Genomic DNA, 19,318 nt, shown 5'->3' with positions numbered 1-19,318 from the left:
TTTCATCCAGCATCTCTCCCTCCTTCCCCACAACCCAAGGGTCCACCATCTCTTCCCAACTACCCTATCCAGTATCTATATTCCCCCTCCACACCATCCCTTGTGTCCAACTTCTCTTCCTTTCTGTTCCTTCCCTCCCTAAATCCCATTGACCATCATCTCTCTCCCTCTCCTCTATTTTCAGACCCATTATTTCTTCCCCCCCCCCAAAGTCTGGCATATGCATGCCATTTTGAACCCCCCCTCCTCCCTCCGTGTACTTCTACCCCAGGGCCCCCCTCCCCTGAAGGCATGTCCCCCCAAAGGCCTGCACCTCCCCTTGAAGGCCTGAACCCACCCCTAAAGGCCTGCCTGTCCCCCCTGAAGGCATGTGCCACCATCCCTGAAGACCTGCTTCCTCCTTGAAGACTTTCCCCCCTTAAAGGCCTGCATCCCACTCCTGAAAGCCTGCCTGTCTTCCCCCTTGAAGGCCTGCATCCCCCCGAAGGCCTGCCTGCCTGCCCCACCCTTGAAGGCCTGTCCCCACTTGAAGCCCTATCCCCCCCCGAAGGCCTGCCTGCCCCCTTGAAGGTCTGTCCCCCCTGAAACCTGCACCTCCCCCTGAAGGCCTGTCTCTCCCCTTTCAAGGCCTGTCCCCCTTTACAGGCCTGCCTGCCTGTTCCCCCTGAAGGCCTGCCTGGCTGCCTGTCCCCCTCCCACCCCGAAGGACTGCTCACCACCTCCCCCCCACACACACACACACACACACACACAAGGCCTGCATGTTCCCCCTGGCCTCCAGCTTCCCCCCAGGCCTCCCCACACCGTTTACCTGTAAGGAACAGCCTGCAGATCGCGATGCTAGCGATCTTTCCACTGCTTCGGAGCTGTTTCCTCTGCCGCCAGGAGGGGCGGGTCTGTGGCAGAGGAAACAGCTCTGAATCAGTGGAAAGATCGCTAGCATCACAAACTTATCTGCAGGCTGTTCCTCACAGGTAAACGGTGCGGGGAGGCCAGGGGGAGAAGCCGAACGCCAGGGGGTGGAAACAGAGGCCGGGGGAGAACTGGACGCCAGGGATGGTGAGTTTGGAGACAGAAGAAATGTCAAATGGGCAGGAGACCCTGACAAGTGTGTTAAGAAAAGACAGAAGAAAACAGAAACCATAACCTGAGATCGACATGATTTGAAAAATAAAATGACCAGGCAACATAAGGTAGAAATAAACTTTTTATTTTTTTGTGATTAGAACATATCAGATTTGAAATGTACTGTATATCCTGCCAAAGTAGGTATTAGATATAGCTGGGGACCACAAAGCCCACTATCCAGGCTATGCCTTCAGCTTCCAGCAGGCTTAAGGCTCTCTCTGGCCAGGGGCAGTTGCCCTAGAGGCAATCCTCTAACACTATTCCTGCCATGTGTATCTGAGGTATTCTATTAGCATGCTTTTTCAATGTAGCATTCTGTAGTAATATGGCTTGTTCAGTTTTCTCAATAGTGGAGGGGATATTTGTGAGACGGAGGGGTGACAGGGGTTTTGTTGATACTTCTGTATTATATGTGATTTATAAAATGACAACTGTACAGAATTTTGTTTCTTTTTATACTTTAATAAAATTTCAATATAAAATCATAACTATTTGAGGCTTGTGCAAATGGGATTAGAAAGCACTCATGGGGCCAGAGGGGTGACAGGGACAGAAGAACAGAGCTAACGGGAATGGAGCAGTGACGGGGACAAATGTTTTCCCCGCATCATTTTCTGGGAGTTTAATTCCCACTCCCACAAAGCGTCTGCAATAAGCTCACCCATATCTGAAGGCCTTGATTGAGGGCCACCACTGTATGTTGTGCATTCGCACCAGTCTGCAACTCTGCATCTCCCTACAAGGAGGGCTCGCTCTGCGACAGCAAAGGCATATAAATAGACTCCTCATCATTTGAGTCTCCCTCGGAAAGGTCCACTGGATCCTGGCCAGGTTCTGACACTGAGGTAGATGCACCCTGGGAATACAAGCCCCCTCACATGCCTCCTGGTGTGCTGCAAGACTTCCCCTGGGGATTATGTCCGTCCAGATAAGATCTCCATATCCAGATTGACAAATTCTGGAAAAAATGCCATATTAGGCAGCATGGCGTCTCCTTTAGATGACTCCAGCTTGCATCTCTTGGGCTCCGCAGTCTCCACGTTCCTGTGCTTTGAATGACTGCCATTCTGGGGTTCCAATAGCCAATTACTCCCAACTGATAGACCCTCCAACCGCTCTTCAGCCCTAAAGAGCAATCAGGAGGCTAAGCCAACCACTCCAGTTCCCTCCTTCACGTTCTGCGCAGCATGTGGCACAAAGGTGCTTTTTGGACATCTAGTGCAAAGCTGGCATGACTGGATGGTAATGGAACCAGAGGACTCCATTCCAGCCAGTTTTGAAACAAAACAAGATGATTTGAAGGCTTTGGAGAACTTTGAAAAAAAAATTGAGAAATCCAAGATTAGTACTGCAGCAGTGTTTTGGCGCCAAAATGCTTTAACTAAAATTTTAAAAAAGGATTTTAGAGGTGGGGAAACAAGGAAGGGACACAAACCTTAAAAAACAGGTTTTAAAGACCCCCCCCTAATGTTCCCCATAGGCTGTAACAGCCTTATTTCACTGTGACCCATGCTAGAAATGTTCTGCAGCCTGCCTCAGCTTGAAAGGTAGCTGGATCTGGGAGAATAAATCACTGCCTCATATGGACCACTCCTCGAATGCTGAATCTTTGGGCTGAATGAGCCTCAAAACCCCACGAACCTGAAAACGGGGAGGCAAAATGCAACCAACAACCTGTTAAACCCCATTGAGCCCCCTATAGATGCCTGACAGCCTGCGCTCAAGCCCCTGCAATGCAGTAGGCTACAAGGGAAATGGACTCTGAGCTCCAAAAAATCTTCTGCAGGATGGCCAACAGATACCAGGGAGGAACTTACCTGTCAGCTACAGACCTCAGTCTGCTTCTCCTCCATACAGGTAGAGCTGAACCCTCGAAGAGAGGAGCTCTGAGCATCGAAAGCAGTTGAAAATTTGTGGAAAAAAAAGAAATATACATAGCAGATCAGTAAGACTCTTTCCAGCTCACGTTCAGAAGGAAAAACTGAAGGGGGAAACGGAGCCCTCTAGTGAAGGAGTAGAGATTCAAAACATGAAGTGGATTCCTTCTGCACAGCTCGTGAGCATGGGGATATTACACATCCATCCAGAATTACACACCTTTTGCTCTAGATAACCGTTTGCTTTCTGTATTTGTGCAATCTTTAATAGAAGCATTAATAAAAAAAGACACCACCTGAAAATACCACCAGTGAAATGAGAAAGAAGTCCACATATGATATGCATAATACGAGTATGTTGGAAAATAATTCAATTTTCTGAAAGACAGGAGAACAGATATGTCTCATTAGCTCCAAGGAAAAATGAAGACTGAGCAGATGCCACCCAATGATTCAAGGTAGTAAGTACAGTGCATGTATGGCAGCACCTCTCAAAGGCAATTGGACGTTTTTTCTAAACCAGAAAAGTTTGTCTGTGCAGGTTCCACCAGAAGACGATACCCACTTATGAGGACTTGCTATCACTCTTTTCCTTAAGACAGATTACTATTAATATAGGATATATTTAATTGCTAAGTAATATAATATAAGGGTATAATATTCTTTAGTGTTATGTTGAAGCTAATAAAAGGATAAGTAACTTGAATTCTATTTACCTTGCTTTGATTTTAGACCAAGTGTTACTACTGAAGTTCCACTTCCAAAGGTCATTCTGTTCGTCCTTGACATTCAGTCCTCCAAATAGGTACATTGCAGCACCATAAACCACAGCAGAATGAAGATGACGGCATCCGGGACCATGGTCACTGCATGAAGGAGACACAAGGGACCATCTCCTTGTATCTGATATCGCAGATAAACCAGATTAAAACATTTGTTGTTGTTTTTTTTTTAATAATTCTTTATTCGTTTTCAAATTGAACAACAAGTGCACAAAAGAATATATTATACAAATTATTCCACAATAGCACATTAATATCTACCACATAAAAATCTAGTGATACAATAAGTCCCCCCTACCACCCTTCCTTCATCACATTTTCAATAGAAATATACACATATTATACATCATATTATAACATACTAGCTGATGCCCCGGCGTTGAACGGGTATTTAATTATAGCAATAACACTGTAAATGGATTCAAATAAAGATACTTTATAGTGGTGAATAAAATTATTTTTTACAGCTTAATAAAAAGTACAATATTCAAATTATAATGTGAAATATTTGACAAAATGAATACAATACAACTAACGCAAAACGTGATTATAAACAACATTTTTAGTTTCACCTCCAGGAGTAAGAATATATAAATTGTTGGGTGAACCCACCCTTGAGCAAGCAACATAGAGTTGTGGGCCGCGAGACCCCCAGAACATATCACCCCCAGTAGTGAGGGATCTGCATACCAAGTTTCGTTCAAATCGGTCCCACAGCGTTTTACATTTTTTCCATTGACATGAATGGGTGAAATCTGATTTTCTGTTTGTAGCTCCGCCCAAGTGTGCAGGTGGGCCGTGAGACCCCCAGAACATATCACCCCAGGTAGTGAGGGAGCTGCATACCAAGTTTCGTTCAAATCGGTCAAGCCATTTTTGAATTACAGTGAGAATGGCAGCTTTTTACATTTTTTCCATTAACATGAATGGGTGAAATCTGATTTTATGTTTGTAGCTCCGCCCACGTGTGCAGGTGGGCCGCGAGACCCCCAGAACATATCATCCCAGGTAGTGAGGGATCTGCATACCAAGTTTCGTTCAAATCGGTCAAGCCGTTTTTGCGTGATTGCGGCACATACACACATACATACCTCCGATTTTATATATATAGATTATGTAAAATTATTCCCAACTTCCTCCCCCCCTTTAGTGTGCTAAAAAAAGGAAAAGAGAAGACCTGATGACTATTCACCACAATATTTTCCAATGGCCCCCATATTTTTATACAGTTAGTATATGTCCCTCTTTGTATTGCTATTGCTTGTTCCATTTTAAATATATGGCATAAAGAATTCCACCAAAATGTGTAACTAAGGTTACTGTGATTTTTCCAATTACAGTGGTGCCTCGCATAACGGACGCCTCGCACAGCGAACGCTGCGCATAACGAACTTTTTGTCTTGCTCCCTATAACGAACTTCGTTTCACACAACAAAGTCGCCCGAGGGGCCCGGGGGGGGGGGGGCGGAACTACTCTCGCCGCTTCCTAATGTGAGCCGGGAACAGCAGCACCCTCCTGTCTGAATGCAGTGTTCCATCATCTCCCTCCACCTTACCTTAAAAACCGAGTTTTCCGGCTTTCTTTTTCGGCCAGCCACACACTTTCAAAGAGCAGCACATGCGTGCATGCTCTGTTGTTCAATCTTCTCCTCTGACGCAACCGGAAACCGGAAGTTGCAGGAGAGGAGAACATTGATCAACTCCAGCAGCTGCGCGTGCACAGCTTTTTGAGATCGTGCGGCTGGGTGAGGGAGAAGGCTGGCAGGCTCTGCATGTGAGGTGAGGTGGAGGGAGGGAAATGTAGGGCTGCAGAACGAATTATTTTGTTTTACAGGTATTCTTATGGGAAAACGCGTTTCACACAACGAACGTTTCACATAACAAACTTGCTCCTGGAACGGATTAAGTTCGTTGTGTGAGGCACCACTGTATTGGTTATATGTTGGATGGCAACCCCTGTAAGCTTATTGTTATATGATGATATTTGACTCTTTTTTCTCATCATCATGCCAAATAACACTGTATCATAAGAAAGTACAACATGATTTTCCAATAATGCATTTACTTGAGACCAGATTGAATTCCAAAATATCTTAATATAGGGACAATAATAAAGTAGATGATCTAATGTCCCAGGTTCCAGATTACAGTGCATCTATTGGACTTAGAACTATCTATTTTTTGTAAACGAACAGGGGTCCAAAACACTCTATGTAACAAAAATAAACAAGTTTGTCTCATAGATGCTGACACTGTACATCTCATTCTCCAAGACCAAATTTGTGGCCATTGAGATGCAGAAATTTGGTGCTTGACCTCAATGCTCCAAATGTCTCTCAGACCATTCATTGGTTTTTTATTCAAGTATCCAGATAATAATTTATACCACAATGCGGCTTGATGTCCTAGGAAGCTGCTTGGAAGCATAGGAACTCCAGACTATACTGACTGTTCAAAGTCCTCCATTCAGGGAACCCTACCTGAATGGCCTGCTTCAACTGCAACCATTTAAAACTTTGTGTTTTACCAAGACCAAATCTATATTGCAGTTGTGAAAATTCAAGCAGTTTACCATCCGAAATAACATCATTTAGAGTTCGAATGCCTGCAATAATCCAGTTCTTCCAAAGGACTTGAGCTCTGCCTATTTTAATCTTGGAGTTTATCCATAAGGATTGATTAGTTGACTTATTAATTGGGATAGGTGTTAAATTGCTGGTATATCTCAACGTTTTCCAAGTATCCATTAACATTTTATTTTCCCTATATCTCCTAGGCATGTTAATACTTGGAACATGAACTAAATTCAAAGGAAACAAAAGTGCCAAGTATAACCAATCTGGCAGATTAAAACATTTGAAAGAAAAACAGAACAACATTATTTGCCTTCTAAATATAGTGCCATTTCTTCTTCTTCCCATGGCAGTACACTTCAAAATCACATTTCATCACAATCAAACTCTAAATAACTTTAGAAAGGTGAAATGTATTCATTTATTTCATTTCCTTGAATCCTGCCACACTAGTCCAGATAAGTGGGTTGTGTCCCTTCCTGACCAGCAGATGGAGGTAGAGATACTGGGGCTGATATTCAGCCAGCGAGAAGCAGTTTGCATAAGTGCTGACCCCAAGTAGTCAATGCTGGACCATTTCTAGTAACTGGCACTGAATATCTGGGTGTTTTTTGGCTGGTGCTAATTTAACCGATTAAACAAATATTCAGTATATGATCAAGACATTTTTTTACTTCTACAGCCTTGGACAGAAGGAAAATTAAACGAAGGATGAGTTTTTCTGCTGTGTTTATATGAAGCTAAGGAAAATCTATTAACCAAATAAGGATCCATATAGTACTTTGTAACAAAAACAACTCAGCTTAAACAGCACCCGAACTTCCATAGGAAGCCAATGTAATTCACAGTAATAGGATGTGACATGGTCATATTTCTTCAGGCCGTAGATCAGCCTGACCGTTGTGTTCTGTATTAGTATCAGTCTCCCTAATTCTTTCTTAGTGATTGTCAAATAGACAATGTTGCAGTAATCAAGAAGACTCAGTAATAGTGATTGAACTAATTGTCGAAAAGCAGCAAATTCAAAATAGGATTTAATTGTTCATAACCTCCATAAGGTGAAATAACTTTTACGTCTTCATGGTGAGATGCTGATCTAAAACAACTCCTAATATTTTGATCGTTGAATGAATTGTATATGTAATTGAATTTATACTAATGGAAGATTCAGGAAGAGTTTTACTAAGACGCCACAAAAAAATTAGTTTTGTCAGGATTGAGTTTAAGTTTAACTTGCTGCAACCAAATAGACATCTGTTTCATTATAGTTTCAATTTTAGGGTTCATTATTTGCTTTCGGATCTGTAGAAAGATTTTTATATTTTACAGCTCGTGTACATCTTTTTGTTGGTCTTTTAAAAAGGTATCGCGCTACAAAGACAAAATAAATATTCAAAAGGAATTTTTTTTACTTACCAAAATTAAAAGCCAAAAATTCTGATGATGGTCCTTTTAGGTCTAAATATCCTCCATAGATGTACATACTAGATCCATACACAACAGCACTATGACCTTTTCTATTATCTGGGCTTGCACACTAAAATATTTCAGAAAAGAACATTATATTTTAAAAGGTTGCTAAATGAAGTTTAACTGTATGATAACATCAGTGAATAATTAAACTTCTATACTAGTATACGGTAAAATTAAATTAAACTTGCAGAATTTAAAAAATCAAATTCACTAAAAAAATACAAAAGTTGGAAACCACTTGGGTAGTTTTAGAAAGTAAAGTTACTCACCTGTAGCAGGTGTTCTCCAAGGACACACATTACCACAGTTGGAGGGCATAATCCAATGGAGCCCCAGCATGGACACTACCCAGTGTTCTGATTATTCCAGAAACCTTTGGTAGCCGTACCACATGTGCACAAGTGTCTTCCCATCCACCTTAATCACATGGGACCAGCAGTTGAATATAAAAGCTTAGGGAAGGAGCAAGGGTCTGTGGTAATGTGTGTCCTGCTGTCCTCGGAGAAAGGATAATTACTCACCTGTAGCAGATGCTATCCGATGACAGGGAAATCTGAAGATATTTTCAGATGGTATAAGCATAGTGTGACCATATGGCTCCAGAAAAAAGGGGACGGATTGAGATATCTGGGTTTTACTTCCATTGAAAGCAACCAAGATGGCTCAATCTGTTCTCCTTACTTCCATTGCTTTCAATGGAAGTAAAATCCGGATATCTCAATCTGTCCTCTTTTTTCTGGAGTCATATGGTCACACTAGATAAGCATTAGCATAGAAAGGCACTGGCAAATAATTGTTTGCAGCATTTTCTTAAAATTCATCCTCCCAATACAGAATCGCAAAATACCAAGCAGGGCATTCCATAATTCTATACCAGCCACAGATATCATTGATGCTCCAATCCTAACATGTATAATCAACATTGCCTCCAAACTTAATTTCATCCCGTTTACAGATCTAGGTTTTAATATTGATGTGCTTGTATTTGTTGTGTTATTTTGTGTTTTTAGATATAGAGGCTTCTCCTCCTGAAGAAGCCGATGGTGAAACCCATATCTGAGTTGAGGGGGCAGTCACATTGTGTTTATAGTGATGTCTTTTGGAGTAACTGAGATTTTATATGATATTATAAATTATTGCAAAACAAGAAGATGGAGTAGCAACTACCAGTTCACCCATAAAGAAAAAGATAAGTGCTTCTTGATTTTGGAGCACAGTGGTGATTTGGGTTGTGGTTAGGAACACAATTAGTGCTACGATGGTTCCTATTTGTTCTCTTACTTTTATATGCAAGAAGATTTCATGGTACTGAGCATTTCTTTCACTATAAGGAGAAATTAGGTTCTTACCTGCTAATTTACTTTCTTTTAGCTTCTCCAGACCAGTAGAGGTTAACTTTACAAATGGGTATATATCTAATCATGACCAGCAGGTGGAGACTGAAAACAAAACTGTGGGACAGTACATCCTATCCCCTCTTCTCTATTTCCCTCAGTCTGCCGAATAGCCAAGCAGAACCAAGAACTGGAAAACAGAAAGAAAACAATACTCCGAACAGGAGTAACAATTAACATACCCAAAAAATGCTGTTGGAAAATGCAGAGGAGAAATACCCGAAGGAAAATGTCCCCACAGCTCGCCAGCTAAGCCAGCCGAGCCACAGCCGCTGTTCTTCAAATCTCCCCGGCCCTAGAAAAATACTAGAACCCGCAGCAAAACACAAAAAAAAAACTGCCCGCGCAACAGCCCGAACAACAACAACAGACAGGGTGGGGACCTCTACTGGTCTGGAGAAGCTAAAAGAAAGTAAATTAGCAGGTAAGAACCTAATTTCTCCTTCTTTAGCACTCTCCAGACCAGTAGAGGTTAACTTTACAAATGGGACGTACCAAAGCAGTCCCTCTCACGGGCGGGACCCCCGAAGGGCCGATACCAGTACACGCTCCCCGAACACCGCGTCCCGACGCGCCTGCACATCAACCCGATAATGACGAACAAAGGAATGCAAGGAGGACCAAACCGCAGCCTTACAAATATCCACTGGAGGCACGAGCGACAACTCAGCCCAAGAAGCCGCCTGACCCCGAGTGGAATGAGCCTTGAGAAACTCCGGAACAGGCTGCTGTTTCAGAAGATAAGCGGAAGCAATCGTCTCCTTGATCCAGCGCACAATAGTAGCCTTAGAAGCGCCAGCTCCCCGACGAGGACCCACCAGGAGGACAAAAAGATGATCGGACTTCCGGAATTCCTGGGTCCGCTGCACATAAGAGCGAAGGACCCGACCGACATCCAACTTGCGCAGCTGCCGTTGCTCAGAAGAGCCCTCCCGACCACCCAAGACCGGGAGAACCACTGATTGATTGACATGAAAAGGAGAAACAACCTTCGGCAGAAAGGAAGGAACAGGCCGCAAGACGACCCGCTCCCTAGAAAACTCCAAGAAGGGAGCCCTACAAGAGAAAGCCTGCAGCTCAGAAACACGCCTAGCAGAAGTGATGGCCACCAAAAAGACCGCCTTCAAAGTAAGGTCCTCCAAAGAACAGTCGTCCAAGGGCTCGAAAGGCGAGCGCACCAAAAACAGAGAGAACCAGATTAAGATCCCAAGAGGGAACCGAGGGCCGTAGGGGAGGCCTAAGCAACTTGGCCGCCCGCAAAAACCGAATCACATCAGGAAGAGCCGACAAACGCTGACCTGACACCAACCCTCGAAAAGCCGACAGGGCCGCAAGATGAACCCGGAGAGAAGACCAAGCCAGGCCTCTATCCAGGCCATCCTGCAAGAACTCTAGAATGTTAGGCAGGGAAGCGCGAAAAGAGGTCACTCCCCGCGCCCGACACCATTCCTCAAAGAGACGCCAAACCCGCACATAAGCCCGAGAGGTAGAAAGCCTCCGGGACCCCAACAGTGTAGAGATCACCTTGTCTGAATATCCCTTCTTGCTAAGGCGACCCCTTTCAAGAGCCACGCCGTAAGACAGAAGGGAGACGGGTCGAACATGGGAATGGGACCCTGCGTCAGAAGGTCGTCCGAGAGAGGCAGAGGAAGAGGATCCGCCACCAGGAACCAGATCCGCATACCACGGACGTCGAGGCCAATCCAGAGGCACCAGCACCACCAGACCCGGATGGTGAACAATGCGAAGAAGCACTCTGCCCACCAGCGGCCAAGGAGGGAACACATACAACAGCCCCTCCGTTGGCCATGGCTGGACCAGAGCATCCAGATCCTCGGCCAGACCGTCCCTGCGACGACTGAAGAAGCGGGGCACTTTGGCGTTGCCACCCGTGGCCACCAGGTCCATCAAGGGCTGCCCCCAAGCCTGCACTATCAACTGAAACGCCCCGGCGCCGAGACACCACTCTCCTGGATCTAGGAAGTGACGACTGAGGAAGTCTGCCTGAACATTTTCTACCCCGGCTATATGAGAGGCCGAGAGGTCCAGCAGATGGGACTCCGCCCCAAACCATGAGCAGAGCCGCCTCCTGCGCCACCGGAGTGCTCCTGGTGCCCCCCTGACGATTGACATAAGCCACCGCCGTGGCATTGTCCGACAGCACTCTGACCGACTTGCCCAGCAAAAGGGAGTGGAAAGCTAACAGCGCCAGACGGACCGCTCTGGTCTCCAACACGTTGATCGACCAGGCGGCCTCCTCCGCGGACCAGGTGCCCTGAGCTGAGTGACCCAAACACTGAGCCCCCCAACCCAGGAGACTCGCATCCGTCAGGAGCACCGTCCACTGCGGGAGATCCAGACCCACCCCCTGAACCAGGTGAGGGGTCCGGAGCCACCAGCGCAGGCTGCCGCGCGCCAACCCCCGCAGGGGCACCGGAACATCCAAATCTTGCCTCTGGGGAGACCACCTCCGGAGCAGAGCATACTGAAGAGGACGCATGTGGGCCCGCGCCCACCTCACCACATCCAGGGACGCCGCCATCGACCCCAAGACTTGGAGGAAATCTCGCGCCCGAGGACACCGGGACGCCAAAAGCAGGCGAATCTGCGATTGCAAATTGCTCACCCGGGCCTCTGGAAGGAAGACCTTCCCCAAGGAGGTGTCGAACAGAACCCCAAAGTACTCCAGGCGCTGAGCCGGGACCAACCGACTCTTGGAAAGGTTGACCACCCAGCCCAGCGACCGGAGAAACTCCACCACCCGAGCCGTAACCCGGGAGCTCTCCTGCAACGACTTTGCCCGAATCTACCAGTCGTCTAGGTAGGGGTGAACCAGGATGCCCTCCGACCGCAAGGCTGTCGCGACGACCACCATCACCTTGGTGAACGTCCGGGGAGCCGTGGCCAGACCAAAGGGAAGCGCACAGAACTGATAGAGCCGCCCCAAGATCGCAAAGCGCAGGAAGCGCTGATGAGAGTCCCGAATGGGAACATGCAAGAGGCCTCCGTCAGATCGAGAGAAGTGAGGAACTCCCCCGGCTGAACCGCCAGAATGACAGACCGCAGAGTTTCCATGCGGAAAGAAGGAATCTTGAGAGCCCTGTTGACCCCTTTCAAATCCAGGATGGGCCGAAAGGTCCCCTCCTTCTTGGGCACCACAAAGTAAATGGAGTACCTGCCGGTGCCCCACTCCGGAGGGGGCACCGGCACCACTGCCTTGAGATCCAGCAAGCGCTGCAGGGTCTGGCGAAAAGCTTGCGTCTTCCCTGGAGACTGACATGGAGAAGCGAGGAAAAGGTCCGGCAGAGAGCGGGCGAACTTCAGAGCATAACCGTCCCGCACCACCTCCAGGACCCACTGATCGGACGTGATCTCGGCCCACTTTGGGAAAAATTCGCGCAGCCGGGCCCCCACCGGAACCAAAGGGGGCACCGGCAAGGAGTCATTGCGCAGGACGGGAAGCGGGGGAGCCGGCGGAGGGATTCCCTGCCCCCCGACGGGCCCCCCGAAAGGGCTGCATGCGCTGAAAGAACCGACCCCTGGAAAATCCCGGAGCCGGGAAAGAAGCAGCCCCACGCCCAGGGCGATACTTGCGAAACTCCCGCAAACGCCCCCGGGCAGCGCCACCCCGAGACGCAGGACGGGCACGGTCCTCAGGCAGACGGGGAACCTTAGAGTCCGTCAGAGTCTGAATCAACTTATCCAATTCCTCCCCAAACAAAAAAGACCCCCGAAAGGGAAATTTAGTAAGTTTAGCTTTGGACGCAGCATCCGCCGCCCAAGCGCGCAGCCACAAAATACGCCGCGCGGCCACTCCAAAGGCCATAGACTTAGCCGAGATCCGCACTAAGTCATAAAGAGCATCAGAGAGGAACGAGGCCGCCATCTCAATCTTTGCCACCTCCTGATCCACCAGAGACCAGTCATCAGACTCCCGATCCAGGACGCGCTCAGCCCACCGAAAAATGGCGCGAGCGACCAGCCCCCCACAAATAGCCGCCTGGACCCCAAAAGCCGAGACCTGAAAATTGAGCTTAAGGATATTCTCCAATTTGCGCTCCTCAGAGTCCCGCAAGGCAGACCCGCCCTCAACAGGCACGATATGCCGCTTAGAAATCGCCGAGACCACCGCGTCTACGACTGGCGATACTAAAGTAGCCCGATCCCCCTCTGGGATGGGATACAAACGAGCCAATCTACGCGCCAGACGAAACACAAAATCCCGAAAATCCTGACGCACAGGAAAAGAGCGGGAAACAGGACAGACCCCCTGAAGCAGAGGGGCCCCCAAACGCGGGGTCTCCGGCAGCGCAACTTCAAAAATGCAGCACCAAGGAGACCTGCTACATCAGGTCTAAAAGCTCATCCCTCAGAATAAAAAGCGCACCACGGACGCATCTGCTCTGGAAGACGGGAAACCCGCCGCCCCGCTGCCAGCGGGCGTCCCCTCTAGAGGATCCTGGAAGCCCGCCAAAGCAGCCAGGTCCTCAACCATGCCAACCCGCTCCTCCGACCACCATTCCGCAATCCAAGCCCCCCCGCGGGCGCTTGGATGAGGGAGGAGGAAGAGGGGACGCCAAACGAAAAGAGGGAGGCAAAGCCATAGGGGGCACGGAGGGAAACCACCCCCGAAACCCCCCAGGTGCACGTGGGACCCCCAATTGTCTGCACAAAGAAAGAAAATAAATTGGGGACAAAAAACCCCTGGGGGTCCCCAGGGACTCCCTGCCCCAGCAGGGGTCCCCGCTGAAACCTGCCCCTGTGTTTGCAATACAGGGGGAAGGTCACCTGAGGTTGCAGACAAAATGGAGGGGCCAGACAGAGAAAATGGCGAAGTTCCCGCCAAAAAAGCTCCCTCCATGGCCTGTAGCGGCTGAGAAGACTGAACAGTCCCAGCCGCTAAAACAGGCAAGTCGGCATCAGCTGTCAAAAAATCAGCTGAGAGGGAATCCTTCGGGGAATCCCTCCGTGGGCGGTTGGAGAAGACCGGGCTTCCCCACTGCTCCAAGCCGACTCACGAGGCACCATCGGCGGGGAGCTCTGGGCGCCTGCAGCCGCTGCCGACGGAGCTCCACCACCTCACCGACCCAAACCGCCGAGTTCAGGCCGGCCGCGAGTGCCTCGCGGCTGGACCTAATTGTGTCCCCCTCCCCCGGAGAAGGGCACAATTGCTCCATACGCGACCTAGCTAGAAAAAAGTGCCGGTTAGATGAAAAAATACAGTAAAATACAGTTTTCTTAAAGGGAAACAACCCTCCAGACCAGCACTACCTCAGGATTTTTTTTTTTTTTTTTTAACAGAACAGACTCCACAGGCTCTCGAAGCAATATGCCTTGCTTGATTTAGGGGGCAAGGCTTACTGCTGAGGCTCCTCTAAAAAAATGTGGGGAGGTGGAGGAAGTGGGGGGAGAGACCCCGCTCGAGACCCGCCGGGTTTGACACCCCCGAGGTCGGACGAACCCCCAAACAGGGCCCACCCAAGCTCCGTCCGGCTAAAAACAGGGACAACAAACCCCTTAAACAAATTCCAACAGCCCTACCAAGGGAGATGGGTACAGATCACTCAACACCTGCTGGAGACTGAAAGAAGACTGAGGGAAATAGAGAAGAGGGGATAGGATATACTGTCCCACAGTTTTGTTTTCAGTCTCCACCTGCTGGTCATGATTAGATATATACCCATTTGTAAAGTTAACCTCTACTGGTCTGGAGAGTGCTAAAGAAGTACTATTTATTAAGTACAGTATTTCACTATAAGTACCGTACTTTCTATTAAGTATTTCAAAATAATTTCTGATGAATGAACATTGAAGAGCATTATGTCCTGGTTTGTTATTAGGTCAATAATAGGAACAGGTATACGCTATTATACATATCCAGATGATATCACTTTATTGGTTCCTTTTGATTCCTCATTCTCAAAACATGGTCATACAGGATATCTTTTCTCTGATGAAAGAGTGGGCGAATGTGGAGAGACTAAAATTAAACACGCAAAAAAAAAAAAAAACAAGCAACAACAAACCCCCTCCCCCAAGAAAATGTAGTTTGGACCACCATCAGTACTACTTTCTCCTTTGGGAATGACATTTTTTGATGATTACTTCAAATTGGAATCATCTCTCTGTATCCGAGGGGTAATTTTATACTCGCATTTATTGTTCAGTTGAATAATTTGATTCAAGGAGTCTTTTTTTAATTATTATTATTTTAAATTGCATCCATAATTACAAGTTAATTTACTTGCACAAGAAATAAAGAGAGAGGTGTCTCATATAAATTGAATATTCTAAGATAGGTTACAGAAGAAAATATACAAAGATAACACTACCTCTTCTTTAGATCTCAATACAATGGGGAGGGGTTAGACCTTGAAATCTAAAAGGAGAACTAAGTGAAAGCTAAATACAGTTACAACCAATCACTATTTCATTTGGCTATCATAGCATAACAAAAGTTTATTTGTATACTGCAATACATCGTGAAGTTCGATGTAATTAACAGAAGTTAAGTAGAAGACCATACATGAGAGGTGAGGATACAAGTACAAGTAACTTAGGATCATGACAAGGTCAGAGTCAAGCTGTTGAAGGCCAACGTTCTCAGAAAAATTATTTTACTGCTTTTTCCTTCTGTAACTAAGAAAATGATATAGACTTTTTTGACAACATCTTTTCCTTATATAGCTTTAAAACTTGCATTCTCTGCCTGCTACATTGAGAATAGAATCTTCTTACGTTGGATTTAGAAGATTATTAAAAACTTATCTTTTTAGAAAATATCTAACAAGTGTTACTGTTTACTATTTTTATTTTTAAACTGTGGTATTTTGTAAATCAGGGATAGCTGTGATCCTCTTAGTATGTTTTATAATCCGCACTAAACCTACTGGGTAAGTAGAACAGAAGTTCTTGTATTGTATTGTTTGTAAAGTGTATCACACCTTTTAGGAACCAGACAACGTTGCATGAAATGCCAACAGAGCACCTTGAACGTACCCTCCTAGAATAAGGCTAGAATGTGAGGCATTAATTATGCCCCTCACCACCACACACCAAAGAGCATTCAAACTCTAGTACAGCCCAACATCGATCTTTTATGAGCTTGGAGTAGAGCTGTGACAACCTCCAGAACATATCTTTCTGTGTCAGGCAAGCCCTCTCAAGAGTCAGATCATATATATAACATACATTTCTAACAAAATCAAAGCTAATAGTAGGCAGGAAATAAAATGTCTATACAGTATAATCCCGTTATAACAGACTTCAAGGGACTTGGAAAAACAGTCCATTATATCGAGAGGTGCTTTTTTTTTTTTTACTTTATTTAGGTCAACTGAAACAGCATACACTCAATGAACAACAGTCACTGCAAACATCAATACTGTAACAAAACTCAGCAAACATTGGTACTTTATGGCCCAAAATGAATGCAAAACCAGAACACTAAAAGATGGTCTACTCTAAAGCATTATGTTGCACTGTCCTGAAAACAAAAATAATCTTGTTATTTTCTTCTGGGCTGTATTTCTTTCATATGTGTTAGTGATGTACACATCAAGTTTTCCAACGTAATACATCAGTACGTCTGCTTCAACAGCATCATTAGCGTTATGTTTAATGTAGAAACATAGAAAATGACAGCAGAAAAGGGCCATAGCCCATCAAGTCTGCCCACTCTAATGACCCACCCCCTGACTTTACTCCCCTAGAGATCCCACGTGAATATCCCATTTTCTTTTAAAGTCTGACACGCTATTGGCCTCAATCACCTGCAGTGGGAGTTCGTTCCAATGATCGACCACTCTTTCGGTGAAGAAGTACTTTCTGGAATCACCTTGAAACTTCCCTCCTCTGATTTTCAGCGGATGCCCTCTGGTGTTCGAGGGTCCTATAAGACAGAAGACATCATCTTCTGCCTCGATACGGCCCGTGATATACTTAAACGTCTCAATCATGTCTCCCCTCTCTCTTCGTTCCTCAAGTGAGTACACAGCTGCAATTTATTTAGCCGTTCCTCATACGTGAAATCCTTGAGCCCCAAGGCCATCCTGTTGGCCATTCGCTGGACCGACTCAATTCTCAGCACATCTTTCCAGTAGCTTGGTCTCCAGAATTGAACACAATACTCCAAATGAGGTCTCACCATGGATCTGTACAATGGCATTATGACTTCAGGTCTCCTGCTAACAAAACCTCTACGGATACAACCCATCATTTGCCTTGCCTTTGAGGAAGCCTTCTCTACTTGATTGGCAGCCTTCATGTCATCACTAATGATCACCCCTAAATCACGTTCTGCCGTGGTCCTAGTCAAGATCTCACCATCTAGTATGTAAGTTCTGCACGGATTTCTCTTACACACTAGATGGTGTAGAGAAGGCTTCCTCAAAGGCAAGGCAAATGATGGGTTGTATCCGTAGAGGTTTTGTTAGCAGGAGACCTGAAGTCATAATGCTTGGAGGGTGTTTTCCCCTATAACAGCCTCTGGAACAGTGTTCCAGCTTTCTACCACTCTTTGGGTGAAGAAGAACTTCCTTACGTTTGTACGGAATCTATCCCCTTTCAACTTTAGAGAGTGCCCTCTTGTTCTCCCTACCTTGGAGAGGGTGAACAACCTGTCCTTATCTACTAAGTCTATCCCCTCAGTACCTTGAATGTTTCGATCATGTCCCCTCTCAATCTCCTCTGTTCGAGGGAGAAGAGGCCCAGTTTCTCTAATCTTTCGCTGTATGGCAGCTCCTCCAGCCCCTTAACCATCTTAGTCACTCAGCTGGAGCCTCCTCATCACTGGAATCGTCACCAGTTTGTGGACTATCGACACTGCCAGGCTTTGCCTTGACTTCTGCTAAAATCTCCTGATCGGTTAACACAGCAAATGTCTGCACCTGCTCATCAATGGCAAGAAATTCTTCCGCAGACATACCAGTACTCTGGTCCAAGAAATGCAATTCATCAGCCGTTCAAAAATGTTATCACAGTCACGAGCAGACAATGTTGGCGATGGGGGTGTCTCTGAAAGATCTTCTCCTGTCTTTACAGAAACAACATTCTTGACAACTCCCGCCTTCCTGAAACAATTGTTGATTGTTGTCACTGTGATTTCGTTCTCCCAGACTGACCAAGCCCATCGCAGACACTGTAGTATGTCAATGGCAAAATTGTCCATGTCGCTGTTCTCAATGGCTATGATAAGTTTATGCATAAGTTGCTTTCTGTACAGAACTTTGAAGTTCTGTATGATGCCCATATCATATGGCTGAAGTTGACTCGTACAGTTTGATGGCAAGAACTCCAGCTGTATTGCTTTAAGCTGTTCAGCTACAGCCGGGTCATGTGTGCTGCAGTTATGAACAATCATCAGAATGCGGCACTTTTCCTTCACAAATTTTCTGTCAAGATCTGTTAACCATTCACTGAACAGACTGGCTGTCATCCATGCTTTACAATTGCTTTTGTACACAACTGACAGCGACTTATAAAAAACGCAAAAAAATTCGACCACGTTACTCCGCTACTCAGGGAAGCACATTGGCTTCCTGTAGCACATCGAATAACCTACAAATTAAACTTATTAGTTTTCAAAAGCCTTCTTTGTAAGTCTCCCTCTTTTATTTATAGAGTTTTGATCCCCTATACCCCACTTAGAGCTCTTAGATCCATTGATCAACATCGTTTGACAATCCCTTCTTTAAAAATCATAAATACACGGCGAAATTCAATCTTCTCCGTCACAGCACCACAAACTTGGAATTTACTTCCAATCAATATTCGTGAGGAATTAGATTTGGTTAAATTTAAAAGTAAGCTCAAATGTTTTCTTTTTAAAGATGCATTTGATAACTGATATAACCAGTACGTATGACCCGACCAAAGTTTTTTTTTAGATCTCATATGTACTTTTTTAGCCTTCATTTGTCTTCCTTTCCTAATGTTGTTTACCATAAATGTTTTCTTTCCCTTTTTTAAAAAAATTGTATTTCTTTCCCTTCTCCTTCCCCTTACATCCCATGCTCGTCTTATGTATTTTGTTTTTGTTTTTTATATGAAATTGTCAGTCTCCCCCTATTAACTTGTGTTATGATTATACT

The 19,318-nt window shown here is 45.8% G+C and overlaps 1 protein-coding gene across 4 annotated transcripts in view; it reads right to left on the bottom strand.

Moving 5' to 3' along the window:
- Positions 1 to 19,318, bottom strand: part of LOC117360718 (kelch domain-containing protein 3-like) — a 56,169-nt gene that overhangs the window by 12,800 nt on the left and 24,051 nt on the right. For 3 of the 4 annotated variants that reach the window (XM_033944964.1, XM_033944961.1, XM_033944963.1), the window contains exons 6-7: positions 7,777 to 7,897; positions 3,722 to 3,908 (exon numbers count right to left, since the gene is read on the bottom strand). In XM_033944964.1, the coding sequence (XP_033800855.1) occupies positions 3,722 to 3,908; positions 7,777 to 7,897 (308 nt within the window). Of the gene's footprint in view, positions 1 to 1,588; positions 2,442 to 2,945; positions 3,015 to 3,721; positions 3,909 to 7,776; positions 7,898 to 19,318 lie in introns of those variants that run through there. The other variant, XM_033944962.1, reaches the window with a different exon arrangement.

This window comes from Geotrypetes seraphini, chromosome 5 (genome assembly GCF_902459505.1).
Source record: "Geotrypetes seraphini chromosome 5, aGeoSer1.1, whole genome shotgun sequence".
NCBI lineage: Eukaryota > Metazoa > Chordata > Amphibia > Gymnophiona > Dermophiidae > Geotrypetes > Geotrypetes seraphini.
The sequence above is the reverse complement of the archived record's forward strand: the minus strand, read 5'-3'. Positions and strand labels throughout refer to the sequence as shown.